At 38.9% G+C, this 24,438-nt stretch overlaps 1 protein-coding gene across 1 annotated transcript in view; it reads left to right on the forward strand.

Annotated features, from left to right (window-relative positions):
• The first annotated feature begins 1,813 nt into the window (after positions 1 to 1,813).
• Positions 1,814 to 24,438, forward strand: part of LOC149241778 (uncharacterized) — a 259,142-nt gene continuing 236,517 nt past the window's right edge. Inside the window, exons 1-4 of the mRNA XM_089370654.1 lie at positions 1,814 to 2,198; positions 2,378 to 2,747; positions 2,955 to 3,038; positions 3,241 to 3,331. Of these exons, the coding sequence (XP_089226780.1) occupies positions 2,064 to 2,198; positions 2,378 to 2,747; positions 2,955 to 3,038; positions 3,241 to 3,331 (680 nt within the window). The 5' untranslated portion in view covers positions 1,814 to 2,063. The remainder of the gene's footprint in view (positions 2,199 to 2,377; positions 2,748 to 2,954; positions 3,039 to 3,240; positions 3,332 to 24,438) is intronic.

Genomic DNA, 24,438 nt, shown 5'->3' on the forward strand with positions numbered 1-24,438 from the left:
TATAGCGATTCTAAAATTGTCATAGCCATGTAACACAAATATGGGATCAATACCCATTGACCTTAAGGAGCTTAGTTAAATCTGACCTTGTCAACTCATCTTATGCTCATGTGCATGTAGATGTAAAGTACCTCTCTCAAATGCAACAAGAAGTAATGAAGCCTTATTTGTTGTTCCAAAGGTAGGAGGAAAGATAACTAACCTTTGACAAAAGAGAGGGCTTACTTTATCTCATGCCTTTTTTGCTTAGTTTTGATTCACCTTCACAATAAAGCTACTTGTTATTCTTTTGGTCAATTTTTTTGTCTTATCGTGGTAGTGTGCTAATTAACAAGTCAAATATTAATGAAAAAAGGCAAGCATAAATTGAATGATCTATCTCTTTTATTTATGATATTATGATACTCTAATTATCCTAATGCATATGATTACTAAATAATGGCCATCATCCATAAAGAAAGAAAAGTGCTTGCCAATTCAAGAAGTCAAAACAACAGGTCCTATAAGGTTTCTCTCCCTCTTGACATCGCTAGTCAAGATAATAGAAGCGTGTCCTCTCCCTTTGTCCAACAAATTTTTCTCTCACAATGAACACAACTTCATACATTCCTACCCATCAGCTCATGTTTCCATGGTCCCTTCCTTTCATTTGAATTATTTATTTTTAAAAGGAAATTATCTTTTTTCTTAGCCCGAGGGTGAGTGTGAGGGTTAATACAACAATATTCCCAGGCACCTAACCATTATAACAATATTTCTCATCATCATGTCAATCACAGAAAATTGAATTTGGGTGGGGGAGATAATAACCATTCTGACCAACCACTTGAGATAACCCCAATTGAATCATTTGACTTATTTATGTTATGCCACAATAAGTGATGATTAAGGGGCTTCAATACACTTATTCACTTTGAAGTGGAAAGAAAGAGATATGGAGAGGCCTGTTGCATTTCTTTTAAGAGCACATGAGATGAGACTCCTTCAAAAGGTAAAGTGCTTAACATGCCTTTGGAGGGGCATTTGATAAGGATTGACTCACCTCATGAACATATGTGAAAAAATCCCCTCCCAAAAGAAATCCCTCTTCCTCAAAGAAAGAAATAAATATAAAAGATATAGTTAAAGAAAATAGAGATTTTCAAAACTAAGAAAGAACTCTATTACATGTTGAATCTCGTGTGCATGATTTATAGTTTCAATGACCTATTGATAGTTGTTGCTTCTATGAATATTACATTGCGACTTGACTCACTCGTTAATCTTAACAAGGCAAGAGGTGATGAGAGAGAACTCAAAAGATTGGAAAACCATCGAGAATTAATCATTCCCTTGAAAAGACTAAATTTTTATGGTCAATGACATGATTTGTACCTAGCAAAATTGTGAACGTAATTCTTTGCTAAGTAACTTTCATTCAGAGATTTATTTATCAAATAAACCTGAAAAAAGAAGCATGTCATAAATAAAAATCAATAAATTATGGACGAAACTAAATCTCATTTTACCTAAACTTTGAATAATGTAAGATTCATGTATAAGAATGATGAGGAATAACAACTAATTATTGAAAAGAATAAATGTCACACTTCACTTGAGTTGACAAGAGATTCATCAATAGTTTTGAAAAACCACCCTATTCATCAATAAAAAGTTTTAAAAAACCACCTAACTGAAAAGATTAATTTTTTAAAAGTCCATGCCCATGAGTGCACTTGAAAGAGTGTAACATTCATGTGAATACACTCAACTAAGTCATATATATATAAATAAAAGAACAACCTACTATACTATATAGATCATATATATCGTGTTCACTAAGTTGTCCCCGATATTAACCACCCGGATTCGACCCTCCCTTTCAAAGGAGAAATTATCCAGATCATTATTTTAAATCGAATTTGTGGACGTTTGATCGTCATATGCAGATTGCGCGAAATGCCTATGGAAGTACAAAGGAATTTGAAAAAGAACGGACTGCAGGCCAAATCCAAGCCCAACGATTCTTGAAGAGGGTTTAAGCAGGGTTCTAAGCGTCACAGCGTGTTGTGAATGGTGCAGAGATGGGAGTAATTGAGGACGGAAGCGTGTCGGGAGTGATACCAGATACCACATATTTTGCTGTAAATTACCCCGGTTATCCTTCTTCCATTTCTCGAGCTATCGAAACCCTCGGAGGTACCGAAGGAATTGCCAAGGTGAGACTGCATCTTTATTTATTCATTTGCTTAAAAACCCGACGACATTTACATTAGGTACCGAAGGAATTGCCAAGGTGAGAATATTTTGTTAAGTTCTTGATGATTTTTTTTGTTCTTGAAAATGATGAAGTTGTGAAAAAGTTGTGAAGAGTACTGAAAAGCCTCCCATGTTTCAGGCACGGTCTTCAGATACCAATTATATTGAACTTAGATTTCGCCCAGAAGATCCTTATTCTCATCCTGCATTTGGGGAGCTTCGCCACAGTAACTATTTGTTATTACGTATATCGAAGAGAAAAATCATACAAGATGTGCCTGCTTCTTGTTCAAAAACCACCTTTTCTTCTTGCGAGACAAATGGAATGTCTATTGATGGAGGGGCTGATACACTGACCCTTGGATCAGAGACATTTGTTCCAGAGAGTCCAAAGAAACAGGTTACTTCAGAGATCGAGGGAATGGATTCCTCACAAATTGAAATGCCAACAAGTGAGGAGCTAAGAGCTGATCTAGTTGCAAGAGTTGATCATGCATACACGTTTGATGGTGAGAGTAGATAGTTGCTTTAGTTCACCAGTCTAACCTTTTTAAGTCTCTTATTACGTTAAATGTAATTTCATTCATGAATTTGCTCTGTAAGCTGCATTCTCGAGTGTTTTGAATATGCTATTAGGGCTACATGGTAGCCATCACTTGATATCTTTGAGCTGAAAATATTGAAAAGACCTCGTGTTATCCCTATTGCTTGTGCAGGAATGGTAGACTATCAGTATGTATTGGCTGCTCATGCTGATTCTGCCAGGAAAAAGAAAAAGAAACGCATTGATCCACGTTTTGGTAAGATCTCAAGACTTTTGATGGGTTGAATGAGAAGCCGAGTGTGGTACTGTCATTCAGTTATTTCCATATGCAATATCCAGTTCACATATACTTCTTATTATTCATTACATGTCAATACAATTTTTGATCTGACATTGAATATGTTATAAGTTGAGTATCAAGGACTTGATTTCTTGGTTCGTTGTTTGACATGTCTCAGATAAAGGCAGTCTTATTGACATAGAGCAAGATGATCTGATGATGCTTATACCACCCCTTTTTTCCTTGAAAGACATTCCTGAGCAATTAGTGTAAGTTTGAAAATCTCACTGTTCACAATGAACATTTTAAATGTAAATCAAGTTGAAGGATGGCTATTTTCTTGTTTGATTTAAAAGTTTTTTCGTTTATCTCCATATCAGTCTACGTGTATCTAAATCTATCTATCTCTGTGGAAAAATCTATCAATATATCTATCGATCAATGGCTAGATAATTTTCCTTAAGACATTTTATCAACTGTGATTTGTGTCTTGCAGTAAACTACTTTTTAGTGGATTAAAAAGTAAACTCTAACAAGAGGTTCTATACGGTATATATTGATGTTCTCGTGGTCTTGCATCAAGACAAGAGTTTCGATCCATTTATAGACCTATCTATGTTATGGTTATTATTCTCGTCAATCAGAAGCTTTTTTAATTGCAGTGCTGAGAGGCGCTCTCCAGCTCAGTATGGTTAAAATGAAACTAAATAAAATAAAAACATTTTCGGAGTCCAACCCATGGTTTTTCCCATTTTAAAGTTTAATAATTAAATCAGCCTAGATCCGTCTTCACTCTGGATCTACCAAGTGCTGAGAGGGGTGAAATCTCTTTTCACTTTAAAAGAGGTTTGCATCTCGAGGTTTGATCCCTCTCGACGCTTGGTAGATCTGGAGTTAAGATGGATCTAGGCTGGTCATATTACATCTTGGTATCTAGTTTCCTTGTCAAGTCTCAATATGAAATAGTGCATGTCATGAGAGTCCATTACAACAACCAGTTTCATGTCTCTTTGTTGTCATTATTTGATCAGTTTTAATTTATTTGCGTCTTTAATGATATATGGTCGAGTATATCTATTTATATTGGCTGACATGATGGTCCTGTATTCCCATGCCATGCCACTACATCCTTATTCAGGAACTTCTCTGTATATCCATTAGTAAGCTTGTCAGTTACTTTTAACTGCATAATTAAGCAATCAAATTACCAATCAATGATAGTAAAATATCAATAGCAACGTTTCAACCTATTAATTCCTTATTCTCATTGTTTGATGCCAATAATTCTTTTCATTGAACTTTCACCATATTTCTTCTTAACCCCAACTATGTCTTATGGAACTGTATGGTCATGAAAGCGGGGACATATGGATCACAAAAGCTCTAGCTGGGGACATATGGATCATGAAAGCTATGGATGGGGACATATGGATCACAAAATCTCTGGCTGGGGACATACATTTGGCTGACTTGTTTTTAACCAGGCATGGAAATATTTCTCATCAGATTGAGTAAAGAATTGGAAGATAGCTGCTAAATCAAAAGTTGGTGCAACCTGGTGTATCTAATGGATTGAGAGCAGGAGCAACAATTGTGTGGTTGCAAGCAATTGTATGTTGTGAATTGAGTTCAAATCGGTATAGGATAGAGTCCACCCATTGTTTAGAAGCACCATGGAGCAACCATCCTCTTTATTATCTGTATAATTGAATCTGAGTTGGGTTTTTGAGATGGTAAGTTTCAGATGTTTAAATATGTTTTCCACACTTCGTAATTGCCAATTCTATAGTATGATTTGGAGGATGTGTGCCATTTTCTAAGGTCCTCTATTTTGTCACAACATTCCAGATGATCTGGATAATCTTCCAAATCACACACGTAAACTTGTCCAAATATCTTCTAGGTGCATGTGAATACTGAACATTAAAATGTAAAGCCCTATTAGGGTTGTTGAGGTTTATTGAAGAGGTAAGCAGGGGGTAGGTTAACAAGTAGTTTTTAATGGCTGAAAATGCACATAACAACAACAAATACCTAGACATCAACTCTATTTTTAGCGGTAAAATATGCAATAAACGATAGATTTTTCCTTTTGAAATGAAGAATGCGTAAATAAATCAAAGCAAAACAAAGCATGAAATAAATGAGCAAAAGACAATGCGTAAATAAATCAAAGCAAAACAAAGCATGAAATAAATGAGCAGAAGACAATGCGTAAATAAATCAAAGAAAAACAAAGCATCTAAACCTTGCAGAAAATGAGCATAAAAAAGACTAATTTATCTTGCAGAAATGAAACATAAGGAAAATTAAGATACTTTCGTACTCAACAGGGGGCCCTCTTGAGGTGCACGAGAGATGAAAAACTCAAGATTTTAGTGATCAAACGCCAAATCTTGTCATGAAGGCATAACCATATAAAAGGATTGTATTAATTGAACAATGCATGAACTTCAACAGTATTCAAAATTAATAATAACATCCAAACCTACTGAGCATATCCAACCTGATGGTTCACTTCTTAGTGAAGCATTTTATAGATTTTTAAAATAACTACTCTGAGAAACTGATTGTTAAAGGCTAGATTTGAAAATTGACATCTTAGACTTCTAATTCTATTAAGACTCTAAGTCACATGATTCGCTATAAAGGAAGTGAATCATGTGAGAAACACATCATTGTCCTTCAAATTCTTCGTGATATCGCTTGCTTGATAAGGAATCAATCTTGCTTGATACTCCGTTTTGATGTTTGGTGTATTTAAATGCGCCATGTCATTGTTTGACTGTAAGTTTGACTTTGAGATTGTGGTCAACTAGGATTCTTTTGCTTGTGCCCAATAGGTGGAAATCCATGTAGGCAACATTTGGCATCTTCCCATGTGCTTTGGCTGATCTGTCTCCCATGGGATCTATTCAAACCTTGGATTCAACTGCAAAATGTTAGTGAGGCTGTAGAATGTGTCAAATTTTGTAACTCATGTGAATTAAATCAAATTTACAAAGCAAAACATATAGAGTTGAGAGAATACTGGACATTTACCTTATGCTTATTTATGGAGCTTTGATGGTTTTTTATTTCAAAATAGTGGTGTAATGATGTAAGGATAAGTGGTAAATGAGTGAAAGAGAAGGTAACAAATTGTTAAAAAGATGCAATTCTTATAGTCCAACAATACAAATGGTATTTTGAACAAGAAGAAGAAGAGCAGAGGAAAAATGTGTTGTGGACACTAGGGTTGGTAAAATACTAATTGGATGTTGTAACTGCAAAATCTAGTTGCCTAGTGCAAAGCCACAGTCTAGGGCAACAATGAGATCAGCCACACTGTCATCTTAGGAGTTGTTCTTTTGTTGTTTTGTGGTTGGATATTATCCCCACAAGGGAGGCTTACCCAACAGACCTCAAAGATTAAGTAACCCAAGGAATCCTAGGCTAAATACCCTCATAGGAACCTATTAATTAGATGTTTGGTGTATTTAAATGTGCCATGTCATTGTTTGACTATAAGTTTGACTTTGAGATTGTGGTCAACTAGGATTCTTTTGTGTGCGCCCAATAGGTGGAGATCCATTTAGGCAACATTTGGCATCTTCCCATGTGCTTTGGCTGATCTGTCTCCCATGGGATCTATTGAAACCTTGGATTCAACTGCAAAATGTTAGTGAGGCCGCAAAATGTGTCAAATTTTGTAACTCATGCGGATCAAATCAAATTTACAAAGCAAAACATATAGAATTGAGAGAATACTGGACATTTACCTTATGCTTATTTTTGGAGCTTTGATGGTTTCTTATTTCAAAATAGTGTTGTAATGATGTAAGGATAAGTGGTAAATGAGTGAAAGAGAAGGTAACAAATTGTTAAAAAGATGCAATTCTTATGGCTCAATAATACAAAAGGTATTTTGAACAACAAGAGGAAGAGCAGAGGAAAAATGTGTTGTGGACACTAGGGTTGGTAAAATACTAATTGGATGTTGTAACTGCAAAATCTAGTAGCCTAGTGCAAAGCCACAATCTAGGGCAACAATGAGATCAGCCACCACTGTCATCTTAGGAGTTGTTTTTTTGTTGTTTTGTGGTTGGATATTATCCCCACAAGGGAGGCTTACCCAACAAGCCTCAAAGATTAAGTAACCCAAGGAATCCTAGGCCAAATACCCTCATAGGAACCTATTAATTAGATGTCTGGTGTATTTAAAATGCCCAATGTCACTGTTTGACTGTAAGTTTGACTTTGAGAATGTGGTCAATTAGGATTCTTCTGTGTGCGCCCAATAGGTGGAGATCCATTTAGGCAACATTTGGCATCTTCCCATGTGCTTTGGCTGATCTGTCTCCCATGGGATCTATTGAAACCTTGGATTCAACTGCAAAATGTTAGTGAGGCTGCAGAATGTGTCAAATTTTGTAACTCATGCGGATTAAATCAAATTTACAAAGCAAAACATATAGAATTGAGAGAATACTGGACCTTTACCTTATTCTTATTTATGGAGCTTTGATGGTTTCTTATTTCAAAATAGTGGTGTAATGATGTAAGGATAAGTGGTAAATGAGTGAAAGAGAAGGTAACAAATTGTCAAAAAGATGCAATTCTTATGGCCCAACAATACAAATGGTATTTTGAACAACAAGAGGAAGAGCAGAGGAAAAATGTGTTGTGGACACTAGGGTTGGTAAAATGCTAATTGGATGTTGTTACTGCAAAATCTAGTAGCCTAGTGCAAACCACAGTCTAGGGCAACAATGAGATCAGCCACCACTGTCATCTTAGGAGTTGTTCTTTTGTTGTTTTGTGGTTGGATATTATCCCCACAAGGGAGGCTTACCCAACAGGCCTCAAAGATTAAGTAACCCAAGGAATCCTAGGCTAAATACCCTCATAGGAACCTATTAATTAGACACCCCAAAAATATATTCAATAAGGTAGGGCTCTAGTTGAAAATGAGGTAGCGAGTTCAAAGAACCTATGACCAATTTTAAAGTGCCGAGATAAGTCTAGAAGATGCTCAAATAGATTCCAAACACATGCTACCATTAATTAAACAATAGCTGTTATAAATTAGTATTTGAGATAAAGATGCTTTACAACATGCAAAATTTATGAGCAACAATAAAACTAGCCTATAAATGATGATAAAAAATTAAATATCAAAGATTATCTAATAGGTAAACAAGAGAAAGGCTAAAACAAAGTTTTCGATGGCTGATGTGCACAAAACAACTAGGAAATCCTAGATGTCAGCCCTAGAATAATGGCTGGAAAATGCATAAAATGATATTTTCCCTTTTTCAATTCATTAGATGTAAACCCTACCCCTAGGTATATGATTATTAAGGTGTTTTATGCTATTTAATGCAGATTTTGCAAATCTCTAATCCTAGTTTACCCTGAAAAATAAGAAAAGACAAAATTTAAAGAAGATTGACACACAATGACTAGTACCTTCAATCAATTGGATATCTGGAGTAAAAAAGGGTGAGGTCAAAGGAGGAAGACCTTGAATGGAGAGTGAAAGTTTGAAAACCTCTCAATCTAAGCCTAGTGACCTTTAGAAACAAGAGATTTATGGTCATGGAATGCTATTCTAAGTTTTCTTAATGGATACTTGGCAACAAATATTGTATATGGAGATTTTAGAGCCAATAAAATGCAACATATCATCAAGATTTCATAAAACCCTAATTATACAACATTAGCAAAATGAAAGAATAATATGCACAATAAATTTGTACCATTCACCAAAGCATCATTTCATCAGTGCACATAAAATCTATCCATGCAATTTTATCTTCCCGAAGATAATTTGCTAGCTTAGTGATCCATTGTGTATGAGCGGAGAAAAGAGCTAGTGTGCATTCTTTTACAAGAGAGAAATGATTGTATGCAACAATGGCCTTCCTAAATTTGAGTTCCCTCTATTTATATGAGGGCAACCAAGTCAAATCAAGGTAAAATACACTAAGAGCCCTAAGTAATACTTTTCAGTGTTTTACGAGTTAAGCAAGTCACAAGCCTACTTAAAGATAGCTCTCATATTGATAAAAAGGTCACACGTGAGTAATAAAGCCTCCAAGGGTGACATCATCATCCAAAAGTGAAGATCTCCATCAAAAAGGTGCAAAAGATGAGCCACCCAAAACCATGTCCTCATCAACTAGGTGTACAATGGTCAAGCAAAACCTTCAACATCAAGATATCTCCAAGAACTAAGACCACATCATCATCCTAGGCCTCATCATGGTGATGTCATAAGGCTAAGAGGCAACATCATCACCAATAAAGGTGCATCATCTCTTCCAAAGAGATCTTAGTCATCATTGTCAATAATTTGGTCTAGGAATAGGGCAACATCCTTCAAGAGGGTGCAAGGCCAGCTTGGGGGCGTCCTGTCACCTGGGTCATTAGGGCACATCATCTTCACTAGTAATGTCCTAGCTTTTTTGGACAATGTTTCAAGCTCTGGAGGGGGAGGAGAGGGTCATCATTAGTGCTGGATCAATCCCAAGGTCAATGGCCTTCTTTGAGTGGTCAACATGTTGGATACAATACCCTAAAGTAGTCATCAAGTGGGTTGGATGTCCTCTTTGAAGTGCTGGAGAAGGCATCGGTCCATCCCTCAAGGGATAACTGATGTACCTAGGAGATAAAAACTGAAACATATCCTTGAAATCAAGTGAGATCATCACCATAGTTAAAGAAATCATACAAGTATTACAATGGTCCATATATAATGTGAAAGGCGCAAGGGTACCTTTGTCAAAAGCCCTGGAAGATATATCAAAAGTGATCATTCAGGAAAGTTGAAAGTCAAGCAAAATAAGTAAAGAGTTGACAAAATTATCACTGACAAAAATAACAATATTTCTCGCCTCAAAGACCATAGTGAAAAATCACTTATGCAAATTAAGAAGCTTAAGAAGCCACTGGAAAACAAACAACTTATTGAGGTAGAAGCATCCAAGACTTCAGGTAAAAATTTCTAAATTGAGAGGGGAACAAATACAGATCCTCTTACTCTTACAAGTCTGAAAGATGCTAATCCAATTGAAGTCAAAACGTACTTTGATGCTACAATACAGACAATGGAGTTTCTAAGTGAAGATTCCATAATCAACTCAACAATATCACTACTTGAAGTAAATCAAGAAATCGCCACAAGCATGATAAGGGAAAATCAGGTCACATGAACTCATTGACACCCAAATCATAAGAGTAGACGTCTCAACTAGTCAGCCTCTATGTCACAGGGTTCGCCGAATTTGAACCTTGAAGTTCGAAATTTTGCAAACCCAAAAACAAATTTCAAATTCGTTCAGGTTTGGCGAACTTGATAGTTGAACCTCAACTAATTCGAACCTTAACAAATTTGAACCTCAACTAATTTGAACCTCAACAAATTCGAACCTAAAGGTGAACCTAAAGACGAACCTGAAGTCAAATTTATAATTTATTTAATTTTTTTGGCGTTCAAGGTTAGAGTTCAGGCTGATTTTGTCAGTTGTTTTAGGGTTTATGAGGAAAACCATGTGTGGAAAACCATGGGCAACACATGGTTTTCTCTTGTTTCGCTTCCCACCAGTTAGTTTCCCACTGTGGCCACTGGTTTGGCTTTATTTACCATGGTTGTCGATAGACTTTCACAAGCCAACTTCAGTCTGAGTGTACTCGCTCTATTGTGCTTAGTGTTGCCGTTGCGTGTTGTATTCTCTGCAATTTCCTGAATTGAATTTCTAGATGCTGCTTGCCCTTGCCGCCCAAAGCGTGAAGTGAATGGTGGTCGTCATTTGTGGCTCGTGGGTGCTCAATTTTTTATTATTTTATGTCATATATATATGTTGAAAAATATGTATAGTCGAACCTCATATGAACCTCATCGGAAAATTCGAATTCGAATCGAACTTAATCGTTGCCGAACTTGAATTCGAACCCAAACCGTGTGACATAGGTCAGCCTATCTAGACCATCGGTTTGAAAACAACTGAACTATGTTCTGAAGAATATTGATGTCGACACAGTTACATCTTATGATAACAATTCATCTCCAATATCAAGTAAGTGCAAGGTTACACAAAAGATCGAATTGGGATGGTTAGATCATTTTTTAGTTCGATAATTATGCTTTGCATTCAAAAGTTCATATCGTCTTGTATCTTTGAAGATGACAACTCCAAGAATTTGGAAAGATGCCAATAGATTACATGACAAGGAAAAATATGTTTCACACCAATTGCTAGAATACCAAAAGTGTAGGAGAGTTTAGGTGTTTTCCTATTTGATTTTTGCCTTGGTCTTTAGCGAGGATTTTGAGAATTTGACAATAAGCATTGATGTCAACCTAGAGGTTAAGCTTGTATATCTATGGTATCTTTTTTTTGGAAGCATAAGGCTTAATTCCACTTTTATGAAATCTAAAATTCTTTTGTGAAGGAAGTGAAATATTATTTTAGGAAGAGAACTTGATGCATTAATCTTTGAAGCGAGATTTTTCTTTTTGATAGGGAAGGGCAAGTTGTTTAATGAAGGTCAATTTCACATTTTTGGATTGTATGGTTTTGAGGGAAAATCTTTCTACTCCTTTAAGTTTGTTGTAATGTTCCAAACTAGGGAAAATAGTGCTATGCAAAGCAGACAATAAAAATAACACCATAAAATTAAATCAGACCATCAGACCACAAAATTAGCAACCAAACTACGCTGTCTTCTCATTTTATTAAATGGGAAGAGGTGTACAACAAGGTGCTGGAATGTGTGCACTTGTGCTTGCTCTAGGCAAGCTAGAAAAATCCCAAAATGAACAATGGAACACCATCCTCAAATCTGCTGGTAATCCGACCCAAGAGTTGCGTTGTTATTGGCCAGAAAGGTGTTGCTGCCTGAAATGATTTTTTGTTAGAGCCTTCCCTATTGCTCAGAAAATTCTGGGAAATTAACCCCAGTCTCTACGCAAGAAACCCAAAATAACCCACAAAGGAATTGACCAAATGTTGATCTTGGAATTTTGGCCCAAATTCCCCCTAGCTCCTCTAGTTGTTGACTGAGTTGGGACCCCTGTTTGACCCCTCAAATCTGCCCATAAAATTCTATAAAATTAGGAGTGTGATCCTTGCCCAAAACCCAGAAAAACCCAGAAAGGGTTTCCCTTGGTTCCAACCTTCAAAAATTGACCCTTCGCAGCTTGGCCCTCCTCCAATTTCGAATTCTGTTGCTGTGGCTGATCCTTTCAATCTCTGCTCTCCCAACTCCAGCAATCCTCCTCAAATGGCTCTCCAAATGATCTCCTCGCACCCTAGCTCCAAACTCCCTTGGATGGTGCTGCCCCAAAGAGTTTCACTCCAATGAATGCGCAGTCATGGAGAAGATGATGCAGTCCTATGTGTGATGAAATGAGAGTTGCGTGTAGGATGGCCCTCTTGTCTATACTCCCGAAAATGATGAAAGGATGCTCCTATCTTCCCAACTTCCCGGAGTACCTCACGTTGTGCCTGCGTAATCCCCGCGCTGTTGTAAATCCCCCTGTTGTTGGTACTCGACTTACAGCTGCTGTAACTTGTCTCCCTGCTGCTGCTATGAACTGAGATGAAGAACTCCCTCCTAGGGCTGCCACTTGAAGTCCACCAAAGCAAGGGTTGAGATCTCTGCTCGGAGACACTCGTGTGCTAGACAGCATAGTAACCCGACTAAGTAGCTCGAGCAACTAAGATTGAGTTCAATATGTCAAAAGATAAGATGCTGAAATGAGGAGAGTTGCCTTCCTTATATAGATTTATGTGGAACGCTTTTCCCTCCATTTTCACTCCATCGTGGATCCCTCACTTAACCATCAATTTCTCCTCCTTGCAAATCAAACTAGGTAATGCGTATTATCCCAGTGTGGGTGGCCCCCATGTACAAATTAACCACATCGAAATAACTTCTACTAAGCCTAGCCTCATAATAAAATCGAATGGGCCCCATTACCTCCAAAATTTGCCCCAAAATGTAGAAACTAATCCTGTTCCAAAATAATTTAGGAAGGGACATTACAGTCCTCCCATCCCAAATGTTGCTTGTCCTCAAGCAACTTCAGTGCTGTATGGTCAAGTATACGCTCGCCCTCCCAAGTAGCATCCCCATTTGACAAGCTCCTCCAATGCACCAAAAATCGCTTGTCCTCAAGCAATGCTTGAGCAAGCATCCTCTCTAATTGTTACTCCCCCCTGCTACTGCAAAATATGCCAGGGTCTCAGATGTGCCACTGGATTGTGCCTGACATCTGCATTGTCCTGATATGAAAAAATCCTTCAATGCCAGGATCCCAGGCCATCCTGTCCAACATGAAGCTCCCCTCGCTCCACTCACTATCCTGCTCGATACAGGTACTAGAAGTCCCTTGCTCCATCAGTGACTCGCTACAACCCAATGGAAGATTTGTATGATCTCCCCCTATAGTAGCCAGTGCATCCCTAAATGTTATTGAGCTGTAAAGCGCTGTGATGCCCCAGTTCCCTGTTAGTCCCAGAGTGGTGCCACCATGTTGACGCTGCGCTACTCTGACTATGACATTCTCCATATCGTGCACAAACATTATCCTCCCCTCTTGAGGCCTAGTGGCGAAAAATCTGTGAGAGTCAAGTTCATCCTGCCTGAGCATCTCCATGATGCCAATATCTACCCCTCCACTACCAAGCTCAACTCTGAGCCATAACAAGACAAGTTTGCCTTGCCATGTAGTGGAGGTTTCAGTGATCCCCCATCTTTCAAATCCAAAGTGAACTGGATCATCCACTACCATGACCCTGCTTGTCACAAAGTGGAGTGATCTGCCTGCCAACCAGATCCCCAGATTCCCCAAACATACGAGGAGCTCATAACTCCCACTCCTCACAGGATGTCGTTGCGTAACGTCGTTACTAGCTAGAACCCATTTGGCCCTCATCTCCGATCCCTGTATGTATTCCCTAGGTGGACCCCAAGTATAAGGAATAGGTCTCATTCCTATGAACCTGCCCTGCTCCTGCCAGATAGTGAAATCCGCTATCCCAACTCCTAATGATACACCTCGACACTGCTCGAAGTCTGGGTACCCTCCTGTAGATGAAGTCTACCATCCACCGTCCCTTAAGTGTGAACTCAGGCGTGGAATATATGCTACCTCGGTTGTCAACCACGACATCCCTAAGCCTGTATCTGATAGCTCGTGCACCTACCAAGGGTCTCAACTGAAGAGTCTCCTTCCGACTCATGGCACGTGGTTTCTCATCCAACTGTCTAGGGTAAGCCTCCCATACCCTGTTGCCTGAACGGAGAGTGTCAAGGGGAAACAACCAAACACTCTGTCACTGTAAGGAACACTGGAGGATGATGGGAAGGTATGTCCCAAACGGTATGATCAAAATTTTGCCGAAATGCCCAAGAGTGATCGTATAGACGACACTCTCTTTGCCTCGGATTTGCTGATAACTCCCTCAAAACCATATCTCCGCTAAGCATGGTGTCCCCAGATGCTCAACAATGTCCTCATTGATCCTAGGTGAGCTGCATCTAACGGTACACCTAATGCCCTTGTCCATATGCCTCCTTGGAGGCAATGCTCCAAGAGCCCACTGCTCCGCACCATGTGTCATTGCACACCACCAAGCAACACCACATTCCTTGACATGCCAATGTATGCCGCAACCTATCCCTGTACACCACTGGATACCCCCGACTACAGTTATGCCATCCTATACTGTCCTGTGTCTCACGTGTGTCACTGCACTGGTCACTCCCTGCATGTACTCAATGCGCTGTGAGGCACTCCCCCATGCCTCTCCATGCCCATCTGCAGACTAATGCTCCACGCTAGATGCTCCTAACCATCCCCGAATGAGATGGCCTAAAGTTGTGTCCTTATGCGTCAACCCACACCCGACTGGTATCATCACCTCCATCGTCACATCATCATACCCTTCGGTGAATGGATCTTCACTCCAAATCCTCCCTGAGGGATCCGAGAAGTGAATCTCCCTATGTGTCAGCAGTGATGCTACCCTTGTGCTGCTCCTCTGCGTCCTCTGTGCCCCACATAAAAGTTAAGAATCCTCAACTCCATACAAGGCGCCATCTGGTGGCTTGACAATGCCACCTCCTCTGACAAACTTCTGCCAAAGTGTGCTAATCACCTCGTGATCTTGTGTACAAACGTCATACCAAGTTAACCCAAGAAGCTTGTCCATAAATTGGTTGGCCACTGGTGCTGACTGAAACTTTCCTCGCGAAGGTGCACCCTTGACTGCTAGGTAAATTATACCCTCTAGGTCATATTCAATCAATATACCTGGGAAATGATAGGTGGTCCCTCCTGGATCCCAATGCCAGTCGGGGCTTCCAGCATCCCCAGTGCCTGGAAACTCCTGCTGAGCTCCACTTGGGTCCACTACCATCTCCGTAGCCCACTCCACTGGGTACCAACTCATAATCTCTTGCCACCCAACCCCAAGAGATGGATCGAATGCACGAACTCCTGCACATAGAATAACCCCAACATGCAGGGGTTGCACCTTGTGCAACTTAGGACGTCTCGTCTCGCTATCCTGGTCAATACATACTAGGTAGCTTTGTCTCTCTCTGTCCAGTGGGCCAAGGTAACCTAATAGTGTTGACAGCCTCGTCTATGTATGCTTGAAGAGGGTTGCTCTCACGCTCCACCGTGCACTCTAGCTGCACCAGTAGGGAATCCAACCACTCCCCAACGTGAGTCAATTTGGTCATGGACTCAGCACAAACCGCTCTCATGCCCTCCAGCTCCTCGTTCTGTTGCAGAATAGCCTCACGCACTAATGCGACCTTCCTTTTTAATACTAGAAGGTCAGCCTGAAACTGGTAGAACTGCCGTGGGCATCTATCGCCTGTAAACTCGGTCACAGCTCCAGATACCTTAACAACTGTTGGCATCTCATCCATGGGTGGCTCCTTAATAGATGGCTCTATGTGTGTAGGCTCTATCTTCTCCACCAAGGTGTCAACTGGGGCTATCAAAGAGGTCTCTAATAAAGGTGACTCCTATTCCACATTGGGTATATCAATGTGCTCCTCATCATCCTGTGGGCTCTCAGCATCATGCTCAACCTCCTCCTTAGGCTCCTGATATCTAAAGCCAGGTCTCCACCAGCAAAAGTGCCCCTTGGTCTCACCCTCTAACTGTCTCTGTCTTGCCTGCTCCTTTTCAGGAGATCTGGTGCCTTGATCTGGTTGAGTTTCCCCACATGATGTAGATGGATGCACCCCCACGGCCTGCTCACCTCTAATGTCTCTGTTGTAAGGGTGAGGATGGGTTTTGTCTGTCACCCTCCTCAACTGGGCCAACCGCTCATTGTCCCAATGAATTCTACCCCAAAATTTCTGCATACTGGATTTCCCTTGAGCCATGGTTTTGTCTCCAGTTTCACCTGTCACTGTGCACTCATACCCAAAGCCTCCATGATCTTCTGGCTAGTTTCCCACAATTGGGCCAAGATCATGCTTTGATACCACTATAATGTTCCAAAATAGGGAAAATAGTGCTATGCAAAGCAGAGAATAAAAATAACACCATAAAATTAAATTAGACCATCAGACCACAAAATTAGCAACCAATCTGCGCTGTCTACTCATTTTATTAAATGGGAAGAGGTGTACAACAAGGTGTTGGAATGTGTGCACATGTGCTTGCTCTAGGCAAGCTAGCAAAAGCCCAAAATGAACAATGGAACACCCTCCTCAAATCTGCTGGTAATCCAACCCAAGAGTTGCGCTGTTACTGGCCAGAAAGGTGTTGCTGCCTGAAATGATTTGCTGTTAGAGCCTTCCCTGTTGCTTAGAAAATTCTGGGAGATTAACCTCAGCCTCGACGCAAGAAACCTAGAATAACCCACGAAGGAATTGGCCAAATGTTGATCTTGGAATTTTGGCCCAAATTCCCCTCAGCTCCTCTAGTTGTTGATTGATTTGGGACCCCTGTTTGACCCCTCAAATCTGCCCATAAAAATCTATAAAATTAGGAGTGTGATCCTTGCCTAAAACCCATAAAAACCCAAAAAGGGTTTCCCTTGGTTCCAACCTTCAGAAATTGACCCTTCACAGCTTCGCCCTCCAATTTCGAATTTTGTTGCTGTGACTAATCCTGTCAATCTCTACTCTCCCAACTCCAACAATCCTCCTCAAATGGCCCTCCAAATGATCTCTCAGCACCCCAGCTCCAAACTCCCCCGGATGGTGTTGCCCCAAAAAGTCTCACTCCAATGACTGCGCAGTCATGGAGGAGATAATGCAGTCGTGCATGTGATGAAATGAGAGTTGCGTGTAGGATGACCCTCTTGTCTATACTCCTAAAAATGATGAAGAATGCTCCTATCTTCCCAACTTCCCGGAGTACCTCACGTTGTGCCTGCGCAATCCTCATGCTGCTGTAAATCCCCTTGCTACTGGTACTCGACTTACAACTGCTGTAACTCATCTCCTTGCTGCTGCTACGAACTGAGATGAAGAACTCCCTCTTAGGGTTGGCACTCGAAGTCCACCGAAGCAAGGGTTGAGATCTCCACTCGGAGACACTCGTGTGCTAAACAACATAGTGATCGGGCTAAGAAGCTCGAGCAACTAAGATTGAGTTCAATATGTCAAAAGATAAGATGCTGAAATGCAGAAAGTTGCCTTCCTTATATAGATTTACGTGGAACACTGTTCCCTCCATTTTCCCCCCATCATGGGTTCTTCACTTAACCATTGATTTCTCCTCCATGCAAATCAAACTAGGGAATGCGTATTATCCTAGTGTGGGTGGCCCCCACGTACAAATTAACCACATCGAAATAACTTCTACTAAGTCTAGCCTCCTAATAAAATCGAATGGGCCCCATCACCTCCAAAATCGGCCCCAAATGTAGAAATTAATCCTGTTCCAGAATAATTTAGGACACGACATTACATTTGTAACTAAGTCACAAGACACGTCCCTCAGGGTTACGTGTCCCATATTTCACGTGTCAGACACAAACGTGTCTAAAACGATTTTTATTGTGTCCTCCAATCGCGACATGCGTTTTCGATGTGGCGAAAACGTTCCCTAACGTTTTTTCCTCTTCGGACACGTGTCCCATGAAAAGTCACTCATAAAGCTCGCACATGGTTCATTTTTTTGGTTTTTCGGTTATTTTTTGCCGTCGAAGCTCGCTGGAGTCGCTGCTTTGTTGGAAGTTGGTCATTGTTTGCTCGCTGGAGTTGTTGTTTTGTTGTGTTGGAAGTTCCTTCAGCGATTCCCAACTATCAACTTCACATCGACCTGCGTCCTGGATAATAGCTTTCATGGTTTGGAGCTCGTGGTTTGGGGCTTAAATTTCTTGTTTTGGAGTGCGTGGGGGCCCATATCTATATAATTTGTATCAATGTATTCAAGTGCCTTTTCAAGTGTCGGTTGCAATTCATGATTTTTAACTTTTGAAATAGCTTTCTTTATGGTCTCTATTGTCGCACAAAGTGTCTAGGCACTGCAACAATGCTCAGAGTAAGGGCCGTTACTCTAATCCTTACTCCGTTTAGACTCGCTCCTAGACAAGTCAAGGGGGGTTGTCCCTAGGGTGAATGAATGATGGTAGCCTGTGGAACAGAAATTCTAGGAGACTTAATGATGAACAACTTGATGAATGTAAACAAGTCCTGGTTAACCGGATAAATCTTAATAAACTAAGACACAATCACAAGATATAAATGATTATAGACCAGTTCATTTATACTCAATTAACCATAGACTAAATAAAAACAAGTTATCGAGAGAAATTTATAAATGTGACGAATAGTGACGATCATGAATTCTTAAATGTGAATGCTCAAAACTTTATCATGCAAGAGTTTCTAGCAATTAAATCATGTGAAGAATTATGAAATTTAAATGCTAAGCAATGATTCCGGATTTAAAATGATTTTCATTAATAACCAGATCTAGAATAATTTATCATTCTCCAATAGTCAATGATTTTAAAACATTAATCGCACCCGACAATAGAGAAATCACTACCACAAAAAATTAAAATTTTACAGTTAACACCAAAGACACCAAGGAACTTTAAATTTGAATGTTAATTATCCATTTCAAAGAAAACCCATTTGTAATAGACCCTCACAGACTACCCATTTCTGCGACACAAATATAATCCAACAGACCAAGCAATTTGTAATAAAATAACCTAACCAAATAGTTAGGATTATTCCCAAATTACTTTTACATAGACTCGATCTAGAATACTAGGACACGCCTAAGATCATAGCGACAAAATCCATTCCGGCTTTGGGGTAAGATTGGAGGAAAGCTCTGTTGACCATCCGAGAATGGATTAGTGAGACAAAAAACCTCCCAGAATGGAGATCGTCACTAGAAAAGTAGATTTACCTAGGTCGTTACATACATGTCACAGATTTGCTGAGATTATTTACATTATACACATACAAAAAGGGTTTACATAACATCCTGGAAGTCAAGTTGATGATGATAGCTGGACGACACAGACACATCGATCAAGTGCTATCCCTTTTGCAAAGAAAGGGGGTGTACTGCTATGGGTTGTTGACATGTAGTGGTCATCAGTCTCTATAGCTCGATTCATTTGCTTGTTCTCTAAATATCCATCCACAAACATTTCCCATGTTTTGAAATTTTGTTTTCCTCTTTTTTTCTAAAACATGTTCAAGAAAGACTCTGCGGCCTGCCTTTTCAATCATTCTTTTTGTGATATAGGTATCAATTAGTACATTGGGCACTTTGATATCATAACTTAGGCCATCGAATTCCCACTCTTCAAATTTCAATGGCTACACAGAGTTGACTTAAATATATAGGGCTCTACCTAGTTGAGTCTATCTTGCAATTGCCACATTTTCCAGGCTGTGTAACTTGAGTGAGTCAGATTTATATACTAGTCAACAAGAGAGCTAGAACTACTGAGAAAGAAAATATCAGTCTAATGTCACATGTGCAATACACAGAATGCCCTTGTTGAGATCCTTGATTTGGTTCTCAATCTGTTTAATAAGTTAATAACATGAAGATTCAAGAATGAACATTGAACTATGAGCAATGAACATTGAACTATGAGCAATGAACATCATTGATGTAGTAAATTAATAAACTAATACTATATTTCAGTAACTTAATATGGATAAGTAACTTAATATGGATAAAGAACTATATATATATATATATATATATATATATAAACGTGTCCCGTTTCCGGGGTCATTGTGTCTTGTGTCGAATTCTCGTATTTACGTGTTCTTCGTGTCTCGTGCAATCTGTTTAATAAGTTAATAACATGAAGATTCAAGAATGAACATTGAACTATGAGCAATGAACATCATTGATGTAGTAAATTAATAAACTAATACTATATTTCAGTAACTTAATATGGATAAGTAACTTAATATGGATAAAGAACTATATATATATATATATATATATATATATATATATATAAACGTGTCCCGTTTCCGGGGTCATTGTGTCTTGTGTCGAATTCTCGTATTTACGTGTTCTTCGTGTCTCGTGTCCTCGTGTCATGTGACTTAGGTTTGTAACTATGTCTTATTGGCGAAAGTTGCTAGACAATATGTGAATTGGAGTTATTTTCTTAATCGCAAGGAATTTTTTTTTCTTGATTGTGTCTTTCCAGTTTGTTGGAGTATTTGTGAAAGATACTGTTCAATTGATCAATAAGGCTCAAGAATTAGAAGGTTACTTGGGAGCGGGAGCGAGGAGTGACATTTTCAAAAGCTCCCGGTTTGGGAGCAAATCGAGAGCGATTTTTTATATATTTTGATGCATATATGTCAACAAAAGTATGTAGAATGATGAATTAGATATAAAAAACATAAAAACATGGATTGAACCATATAACATCAATCATCTAGAAGTTATAATCTTCATCAACCACATCCACAAGTTAGTAACATACAACATATCGAGTCTCATGATTCATCAATCTTAAAGTTTCAAGCTTTCAAAATTCAATATATAACATTTGTCATCATTTATCACTAAAGTTGTACTTGTAACCATTACCATTATGAAGTAACCAAACTATAACAAAGAATATCTAACATGAAATGAAATGTTTCAACTTTCACGAAGCATCATATTCATAATTCATTACCAATGAGTTATAAATGCCAACTTCAAAATTCAAACTTAAATTGTCATATATTGTTTACAAAAAAACCATAATAAATATGAAAGAGTCAATAGTTATAAAAAGTACTAGAAACTAGAAAAGACAAGTAAATCTATTATCTACCGCTTTACCCTCTTGCCATGAGAAATTTCTAATTTCTTGTCTCGTGCTTTATTGGGAGTCTCCTCCTGCATAGTCGAACAACCTTGGTGCTCTTGATCATTGGGAGTCTCCCCCGCAAAGAGGGCTTGGTGCTCTTGATTAAATACAAGTTCCATACCCTAGTACATGACAAAATCCAATGGAAACATTGCAATCCCCCACAATCCTGAAATCCTGAAAAAATGACAAGTTTGCTGGATTTTGAGTGAGATCTAAAATTCAACTTTCTCCAATTGAAATCCAATGAGGTCAAAACCACTCTCAAACATCCTGAGTCATTTCATGACAATGTTAAAAATTCACTTTTACTTTAAGAATTTAACATTACCATGAATTGCGTATCAACACTAGGGCCATAGGATTGAACATTAGGTTGCCACACTAAAACATTTTTGTAATAGCTCCATTTATCACTCCTTAAAAGGCAGGGAGCAAATTTTTCTTTAGGGAGCACGCTTTGGGAGTGGATTCGACAAGGGTGGCACTCCCCCGCAACATGCTCAAGATTGGATTCATTTAAACTAAGAGAAGCTTAGAAGCCAACATTGTTTTGGGGTATGATCCAAAGTAGTGGTTTAAGATGCATTTGTTATCCTTTCGTTATACTAAATGTATTTGTGAGTTTGAAGTTTTCAAGGAGCAAGAAGGAGATAACAAAGATGTTGCTATTGAGGAAAGTAGTGATGGTAGAGCAACATTACAAGAATTTATTTCCAATTGTAGGTTGAGGAATCTTAACTTCTTCAAAGGCTCCCATAAAATCATAAGTTAAAACATCAACACAAATGTCATGAAGATTGGGGTAATGGTTCTCGATGAAAATGAAAAATATAAGGTTGCCACTAAAGAACACCATCAGAGAGGGAAACAAAACTCTTGTTCTAGAGAAGGTGTTGTGGCAAGTTCCCCCATAAATGTTTCAATATCAACTCAGTGGATTGCTTCTACTTCATTTGTAGGTAGGAGTAAAAAGAAATCTAATGGAGTTGTTGGAAGTGATGATGATGGAAATGATATTAAAACAATATGTGAGATAAAGAAAAAATCACCCATGTGCCTCCCAAGAGAAATATTTAGTTGATTTGGAGATAGAAGATATATGTTAAAATTGGCAACTAGGGCCAAACTCCATGTGGGTCAACTTATTTATGGCAACTGATATTTTTCTTGGATTCCTCTCTCTGAGAGGTGTAGGATTGATCTAAAGATCATCTGATTCTGACATGTATTTATGGAGATGTGAATTTATTCATATTATTGACAATTTGTCAAGGTCGGCCAGCAAGCTAAACATGCACTTTTACCCCCAGCTCAACCTCCACATGTTTGGGTTTGTCTTCTCACAAGGAGGACGTGGTGGAAAGAAAGATCAGAGAAGCCCTAGCCGTAGTCATGAAGAGGAGCCCTAGCCACAGTCAAAGAGAGATCTAACCGTAGTCAAGAGATGCTCTTATCCGTAGTCAAGAGAGGCTCTTATCCGCAGTCAAAAGGAAGGCCCTTATCCGCAATCAAGAAGGCCCTAATCTGCAGTCAAGAAGAGGCCCTAAGCCACAGTCAAGAAGAGCCCTAAGCCGCAGTCAAGAAGAGCCCTGGCTGCATTCAAGAGGAACCCTAGCCGCAATAAAGAGAGGCCCTAATCCGCAACAAAGATGGAACCTTAATATAAGCATAAAGAAGCCTAGAAGGACAACGTAGAATTTCGATTTGCTGTAGGTGACAACATGTTGAAAGAAGCTATCTAGGGCATGCCTTGTTGAAATTTGGTACCAGAGGACAGGTGGTTCCCTAAGGCTTTGATCTTTGGCCTAGGGAAAAGTGTCTAAAAGAATTTAATTTTTCTCCGAAAAGTGACTTTGTAATTTTTTTATAAAGTTAAATCTAATTTAAAAGTGACTTTAAGTGATAAAGTTACTAAGTCTAATTTTAAAGTGACTTTTATAAAGTAAATGAAAAATTAGAAAGGGAAAGTGACTTTGGAAATAAATGACTAAGTGGGTCTTTATTAAAGTGGGGTGAATTAAAAAATAAAAAGTGAGATTTAAATGAGCATTTAATCTCAGCCTTAGATCTCAATCTATTTCAGCCATTGGATTTAGGGATCACCCAAAAGTCATTTGGATCACCCAAAAGTCACTTGGGGTTAGATTAAAGGAGGAAAAGGAGGAAAAGATCATTCATTCTTTCATGAGCAGATTGAGAGAAGGAGAGCAAGAGAGCAAGGGAGATTTCTGAACAGGGAGGAGAAGGAGACAACAGCTTGGCACACATTCCAAGGCAGCAGTTCAGAAGATTTGTACAGCTGATTCAGCACACAGTGAAGGTAGATTTTGGCACGATTTTCTAGAAATCCGTACAACTGGTTTGCACAGAAATCGAGGAGCAGTTTGCTTTTTTTGTTCTTCTTCTGCACGCAAATCAAGGTCCGTACAACAACATTTAATGTTGAAAGTGGGCACGAAAATCGAGGAGGCCGTACAACATTTATTGCTGTCCTGTTTGCTGTAATTTCCAGTTTGCTGTGAGGCATGGGAAAAGAGATAAGTTGTAAATTTGCTTGCTGATTTTTTGCTGAATATTTCTCACTGTAAAAAGGCAATTTTCAGAAATAAAGAAGAGCTCTCAAACTGGTTTTCCCCAAGAGTTGTAGGGGGTTTTTCCAGGGTCAAGTTGACCAAAAATCTCAGTGTTTAAATGTGTTTTAATGGCTGTTTATTACTGCTGATTTTTATTTCTGCAATTTCCAGCATTCTGTAAAATTTCCAGAATTTGTGTTTTCAGCAATATTTATTTTTTCAACTTGTTAAATGTATGGTTATGGGAAAGGGCATTTAACTACATGGGAGAAATAAGGTGAAACTGAAAACCGGGGTGGGAAAACAGAAATTTCTACATAGTATTAGAGCTTGAGTGCTGAAGGACAGTTTGGGACAACAAAAGGAAAAAATTACAGCTGCTGATTTTTCACTCAGAAAATTCCAGCAAGCTGATTTTTTCGTAAACAACAGTTTTATCTTTACTACAGCAGTGCTATTTTTCAGTTTTAGGACAGC

The sequence above is a fragment of the Pinus tabuliformis genome, chromosome 8, assembly GCF_031772625.1.
Source record: "Pinus tabuliformis cultivar Carrire ecotype Pingquan chromosome 8, CPIR1, whole genome shotgun sequence".
Lineage (NCBI taxonomy): Eukaryota > Viridiplantae > Streptophyta > Pinopsida > Pinales > Pinaceae > Pinus > Pinus tabuliformis.